Source organism: Ascaphus truei, chromosome 21, assembly GCF_040206685.1.
Source record: "Ascaphus truei isolate aAscTru1 chromosome 21, aAscTru1.hap1, whole genome shotgun sequence".
In the NCBI taxonomy this organism is placed as follows: Eukaryota; Metazoa; Chordata; class Amphibia; order Anura; family Ascaphidae; genus Ascaphus; species Ascaphus truei.
The window spans coordinates 21,938,619-21,946,320 of record NC_134503.1 but is presented as its reverse complement, the minus strand read 5'-3'; the positions used below and the strand labels follow the sequence as shown (position 1 = coordinate 21,946,320).

The 7,702-nt window shown below is 36.3% G+C and overlaps 1 protein-coding gene across 1 annotated transcript in view; it reads right to left on the bottom strand.

The window, feature by feature from the left end:
- Nucleotides 1-6,237, bottom strand: part of LHX6 (LIM homeobox 6) — a 101,642-nt gene extending 95,405 nt beyond the window's left edge. The window contains exons 1-2 of the mRNA XM_075579340.1: nucleotides 6,025-6,237; nucleotides 4,870-4,938 (exon numbers count right to left, since the gene is read on the bottom strand). Of these exons, the coding sequence (XP_075435455.1) occupies nucleotides 4,870-4,938; nucleotides 6,025-6,102 (147 nt within the window). The 5' untranslated portion in view covers nucleotides 6,103-6,237. The remainder of the gene's footprint in view (nucleotides 1-4,869; nucleotides 4,939-6,024) is intronic.
- Between the last annotated feature and the right edge of the window lie 1,465 nt (nucleotides 6,238-7,702).

Here is a 7,702-nt window from a genome sequence, read left to right as displayed (position 1 = left end):
CACACACACACACACACACATATACACAAACACACGGTTAAAAAAAATATGTGTGTGTGCATATATATTAACTTTTATATATATATATATATATATATATATATATATATATATATATATATATATATATGTATATATATAACGGAAATAGCCGTGTTAGTCCAGTCAGAATAAATGAGTACTTCAGTATTAGGTGATACCTTTTTTTATTTGGACTAACAATTTATGTCATAGGACAAGCTGACCTGAGGAAGAGAGGAGAACTCTCCAAAACTTGTCCTATGACACAATTTGTTAGTACAAATAAAAAAGGTATCATCACCTAATACTGAAGTATTCATTTATTCTGATATATATACATGCACACAGTCATAAATCTATCATCACATATAAATACACAGCATGTTTATCAGATATCCCCCTCTGATTCTGATTGCCCCATCTTATACCAATTCATAGCGCATTTATATAAAGAGCTCTGCCTATAACAATATACTAGGGAGCAGATAAATATCAATGATTGTATATTTATTATAGCCTTGTAGTTATTAGAATGATATCCAATAACAGCACACGAAAATGCCTAAGCAGAAAAACCATATTCCTTTTATCAGCAGATAATATATTAATTATAATATATTTATTCTTAACTTGATAGCATACCTATATTCATATATACACATGTAACCTACATATATTCATATATACACATGTAACATACTTATATCAATATATACACATGTAACATTCCTATATCCATATATACACATGTAACATACTTATATCGATATATACACATGTAACATTCCTATAGCCATATATACACATGTAACATATCTACACTGTATATCCATATATACACATGTAACATATCTATAGCTATATATACATATGTAACATGCCAATATTCATATATACACATGTAACATATCTATAGCCATATATACATATGTAACATACCAATATTCATATATGCACATGTAGCATGCCTATATCCATATATAAATATGTAACATACCTATATTCATATATACACAGTCACTTCAAGATCCATATCTCCTTCCATACACAAAACATTTTAATACACTCTATTTATTTCCTTATATCCACAAATAATGTGTTTAAGAAGCCCATGATATAGAGTACACTTATATTGTGTAGAGTGTGTGTGTGTGTGTGTGTGTGTGTGTGTGTGTGTGTGTGTGTGTGTGTGTGTGTGTGTGTGTGTGTGTGTGTGTGTGTGTGTGTGTGTGTGTGTGTGTGTGTGTGTGTGTATAGTATAGTATAGTATGTAAAAAGGCACTTTTTTTCTTTTATTATATATGTTTGCTTGGAGGTTCTTAGTATGGTCCGTTTCTTTAAATGTCTTTTAAATTGTTAGTGTTACTTATTATGGTGTCTTATTAAAATTTATTTGTTTCCTGATTCTGACTCTATATTTATTTACATTTGTTATTTCTGTTACTTTAGAGTGCTATTAGAGGGATTATGTCTGTCTTTTGTGTGGCTATGTGTGTGCATGTGTGTGTATATGTGTGGGATATATATATATATATATATATATATATATATATATACGACGAATAAACATACAGGAATTATTTCCATCTAGAGGAGCTATAGACTGAAATATGTTCAATTGTTTTATTTCTTTCTGATGATTTTTTTAATACATTGCTGGTAAAACACGGAGCTACTTGAAGTAATGATCCTTTTATTTCCAATCAGACACAGCCGTGTGATTCTGGTTCCAGAGAATGTATATTTCCCACTAAATCTGAGCTCAGGTCCTCTCATTATGTAATAACCGAGGAAAACATCGCCCCACCTTACAAATCATTGTGTATCCAGCGGACGGGATTATTATTATTATTATTATTATTATTATTATTATTATTATTATTATGATGATGTTAGAGGGAATAAAATGTGAGCAGAACCCGTGCAGATTCCTGAGCTATTATGAGAGAATCTGTCCAGACTGCTGATTTAGGTCAAATGTACAGTACTGTCTTGTGTGTGTGTGTGTGTGTGTGTGTGTGTGTGTGTGTGTGTGTGTGTGTGTGTGTGTGTGTGTGTGTGTGTGTGTGTGTGTGTGTGTGTGTGTGTGTGTGTGTGTATATACACACGTATATATATTTATTTATATGTGTGTGTGTCTATGTGTGTATGTGTGTGTGTATGTATATATGTATATGTATATATATATATATATATATGTATGTGTGTATGTGTGTGTGTGTATATATATTTATTTATACGTATATATATTTATTTATATGTGTGTGTGTCTATGTGTGTATGTGTGTGTGTGTGTGTGTGTGTGTGTGTATGTGTATATATATGTGTATGTGTGTATGTGTGTATGTGTGTATGTTTATATATATATATACATTATTTTTATATATATATATATATATATATATATATATATATATATATATATAATGTTTTGGGGGGGAAATGAATGCGCAATTTCAAACACCTCTCAGCATGGGTTAACTATTCGTGATGCGATCCCAATTGCTGCTATAGAGTCCTAGGACCCCCACTAAAACAACACAAAAAAACAAAGGACATCTGAAAAATATTTCTCATTGTTTTTTTTTTCATATAGATATATATTGACAAAAAAAAATGAATCTGAATTTGGAACAGATGTTACCCCCAAACTTTCTGGAGATCAGCACCGATCTGAGGGAATTTCCTGCCTGGGAATAAAGCAGAATATTTCCCAGGGAAATGCAGCGATGTTTAGCGCTGCTCTTGCTACAGGTATATAACCCCACAAAGGTCTCCCTGCGATTAAGTGCACCTGCTTTATTATGCAATAATCAGATGTCTCTCCGCGGAGTTTCTTTCTATGTGATTATAAACTCTTATTTAGACAGATAGGAAACACAGCCACCCTGCCTATCCTTCTGCAAAGGGTGCACATATCAGCACCCACATGCATCTGCCTTACTAAATATGATTCTGCTTCGGTGCAGTTTATAAATGCTCAATTCCCACTAATATCGTGAGCTTGTACAGTATGTACTAATATACAGAGCAAACTTAATATGGAATAGCCCCACCAACAAACACACATTTAGGGAGATAGTTGTTCATTTTCTAATGAGACAAATACTATGCATTCTATTTATTTCTTGCTTTATCGCCCCAAATAATGAATGTGCATTAAGAACAGAGGTTACTATGGCACATATGGGATCACACCGGTTCCGAAGTGAGCAGCAGTATAGGGCAAGGAGGATACGGATAATTGTATAATTGTTTCAAATGTGTGTATCATGGATCATAATATAAATGTTTTCCAAATAAATGTGGAAATACAGCAACGTTTACACTATTATTATTATTATTATTTTGTATTATAACAAACTAATATTTTGATAAAACAAGACACAGGGGTCTCCAGGCTGCAAGAATGGGGCAAAAATACTGCAGCAGATTTCTCAGGGCAGTTTATTCCTATAGAAATCAGTGGGATTTAATTCCTTGGTAAACCTGGTGTGGGGTTTTTTTTTTTAAATTTTTTTTTACCGGTTTTACTTTGATAAATGACCCTTACAGCAGAAATAATAGAAAGTAAGGACATTTCTCTGTAACTCTCTCTCTTCTCACATTAATCCCCAGATCGGGTGATATTCACAATTTCTTGTTAAGTCTCATGGTCCCAAGGAAATCCTCATTGGGACGTGGGCAGTATCTGCCTTTAGATTGCTAGCTCCGGCGGGCAGGGAATTAGCAGCACACAGATATCTCCTAATGTGCACAATATGCTGGTGTGTTATTGATAAATATTCAACAATAATAATCACCTTCCAGACGAGGAGACTCAACACTTAACCTGCATCTCCTAAACGCGAAATGTCTCCTTAAATATAAAAACAACTCAAACAGAGCCCATATCTGATTCTTTTTATATATATTTTGGGTTCTGTTTGATTTTTTTTTATATTTAATATATTTATATCCAGATGGGCAGATATATACAGTATGTAAATAGAAGGGTAGATATATACAGTAGGTATATAGAAGGATATATATATATATAGTAGGTATATAGAAGGGTAGATATATAGTTATACGGATGAGCAGATATATAGTTATACAGATGGGCAGATATATACAGTAGGTATATAGAAGGATATATATAGTAGATATATAGAAGGGTAGATATATAGTTATACGGATGAGCAGATATATAGTTATACAGATGGGCAGGTATATAGTTGTACAGATGGGCAGGTATATAGTTATACAGATGGGTAGATATATAAATAAACAAACATACAGACGGACAGGTATATAGTTATACAGTTATATAGTCTATCTTCCTTATACCCAGGGAGCTGTTCCTGTTATAATGCTGAGTGTTCTTACCCCCATGAGTCCTGCATGTGACAAATCACAGTCTCCCATCACTGATTGTAAGATCAGAAACGGGAAACTCAGAAGAAACAGACAAGTGGCAGAATAAAAACCATTTCTACTGTGATCCCCCTGCACACCAGTGCCCCATCCTCCTCCCAGCACATCTGTGCCTGGGCCCCCAGTCTCCCCCAGCAGCTCATGTGGGCCCCCAGTCTCCCCCAGCAGCTCATGTGGGCCCCCAGTCTCCCCCAGCAGCTCATGTGGGCCCCCAGTCTCCCCCAAGCAGCTCATGTGGGCCCCCAGTCTCCCCAGCAGCTCATGTGGGCCCCCAGTCTCCCCCAGCAGCTCATGTGGGCCTCCAGTCTCTCCAGCGTCTCATGTGGGCCCCCAGTCTCCCCAGCGTCTCATGTGGGCCCCCAGTCTCCCCAGCAGCTCATGTGGGCCCCCAATCTCCCCCAAGCAGCTCACGTGGGCACCAAGTCTTCTTACCATCATGTGGGAAGTGTTGTCCAGGCACAGAGGTGCTCCTTTGGGGATCTGCTTGTCTTGGGACATCACCTTTCAAAAGATATTGCGATGAAAAACCTCAATGCCAAGTTGGTTCCAATGCCCCCAGCTTCCCTTTTAAAGCGTGGATTGAAGGCAGCCTATATAAACCAGCTCCAAGCAATAAATAAGAACTTTCTAGTGGGCATTTAAACCCTTTGCAACAAAAGCTGTGTCTTTTTAATGAAGCAATTTCAATTTGGATTGATTTTTTTCTCTCCTGCACTTAACCCGTGCCTCTTGAAGTAATCGTTTAGTTCCCATGCAATCCTAGGCAGTGAAAAAAACACAAACTACCTGCAATTAGAAATTGCAGTAAATGCCCAGGATAAGAGGCAGAAGAGTGTCAATTTCAGCTGTCAATCAGAGAATCCATCAGGCTATCCAAAGAATTGCAAATTTGATTTTTTAATGGTAGTAATTAAAAATCGAAATTTTTTTTCCTCCCCTAGGCAGAAAATGCAACATAAAGGGCTTGTTTGTAAATTGAACTTAAAATACACTTTTTTAGTTGTGTCTTTTGGCATTGAGTTATCATTTAAATATCAAATAGTTGCAATTTCAGGAATCTTTCCATTGTATTGTTACAGTTAAATTAATACGAATCTATTCATTGGAATAAGTATTTCTATGTCCCAGGCAGAAAAGCAATTGTGCCTAGTTTCCCCAAGCACTTTTACACGGTATTATTGTACTACAATGTAGGAGAGTATCATATCTATCTATCTATCTATCTATCTATCTATCTATCTATCTATCTATCTATCTATCTATCTATCTATCTATCTAGCTATCTAGCTATCTATCTACATATCCATACTGTATATAATATATATATATATATATATATATATATATATATATATATATATATATATATATATATAGATATCTATATCTATATCTATATATATATATATATATATATATATTTATATACAGTATGGATATATATATATAAAAATAAAATTTATCACATACTGATAATATCAACAAACTTTTCAGGATTAGTGTAATAGCAGAAAACCGTGTATTGATAACATTACAGAGAGTGCCCCCCCCCCCAAACCCTCCCCCCCCCCACCCCAAATAACTCACCTTTCCGGCAGAATCACCCTCACAATCAACCTTGTTCCCCTCTGAATGAGGGGCCACATTTTCATTCTTCCAGTACATGGAGACAAGAAATAGCCAAAGAGAGCCCTAAAACCAGAGCAAATTGGTGTGTCCCAGCCAGTGAAATCCAGCAGAGAATGGATCTTCAGCCCTTGGTGTAAAGGTTCAGACTGGAATCTATGGCTGGGAATAACTCCTTCATGTCCCTGTGGAAAGGGAGCAGGGAATGCAGCAGGGGAAGGGGGAGAGTTAGAAGACTTCTTCCACTTTCCTGTTGGATGGAGTTTGCTGAGAGGGAGGAAGGGAAAGGAAGGGACATTAACAGGGAGGGGGGGGGGTTCTGTCTAATGTCCTACAGAGACCAGGAACAGCAGGGCTGAGGTCCCACCTTGTGAGGGGGACAGTCACTGACTCACAATCACACTTCAGGGCTCTGAGGAACTTCACATTTCCTCCAAAAGGAAAATAAGGTGAAATATCCCTTTGGCTACACTTTGTGTGATGGGATTTTCTGCATTTTCAGCTTTGAGCAAAGTAGTTCCCAGTGATTTGAAAGGCACTACCCGCCCCCCCCCCCCCCCGTGTGGGATCATTTCCAGACTTTGTACAGTTCATTAAAGGTGTATTAATAAAATGACATTTTCAGAAGACTTTATATTAACAAGCCGCTGCCAAGTAAAAAAGAAAGTATTTCTCCTAACACTGGACTTGTGCCGGTGGAATAACATGTAGAGCCTGGATTTCGTTCATGCCATTATGTGCAGAACTAGGTGCTGTGTAATAAATAGCCTTTATACAAACTGATGTGTGACATTGGTGCACAGTCACCTGCTGCTTTGGGAAGGGTTGTGATGTGGGGTTTGGGCACATCCACCCCTCCCCTAATCTCACGCAGAGGAACATACACCCTGTCCTGCTTTCAGGAGAAGTATTGTCTGGGCACACCGAGCTGTATCACAGGGTCCCGGGGAAAGTTATTGAGATACGTGCTATGAATGGATACATTAGACAGAATTATAACAAGAATTCATTTTAAACATCGAGATAAAGGAAGCAGCAAAGAATTTCAGTTTGTATCAATAGCTGCATCATAAAGACGGCTGTGTGTCCCAAATAATCATATAGACACATATTATATTATTATATTATATATTATTATATATTATTATTATACACACACTCATATATACATACATACATACATAGGCACACAACACACACTTATATGTTTTAGCCATAGATTCCTTTGTATATCAGTATTGCTGACCTGAGGAAGAGAGGAGAACTCTCGAAAGTTTGTCCTATGACATAAATTGTTAGTCCAAATAAAAAGGTATCATCACCTAATACTGAATTTATTCTGCACTATTGCAACTGGACTAACACGGCTATTTCTGTTTATATATATAGGTATATATAGCTATATAGATATATACAGGCAGTCCTTGGTTATCCGACACAATGCGTTACTCAAAATGGCGTTTTATAGCGAAACGTTGTAAAGCGAAACACGTTTTCCCATAGGAACACTGTTTAAATGAAAGGTTCCGTTCCTGAAGGCAATTTTAATGCTGAAATACACAAAATATTTTACGCAGACAATAAGATATGCAACATACACATAAATTATATAGTGTATATACTGTATTATATATATATA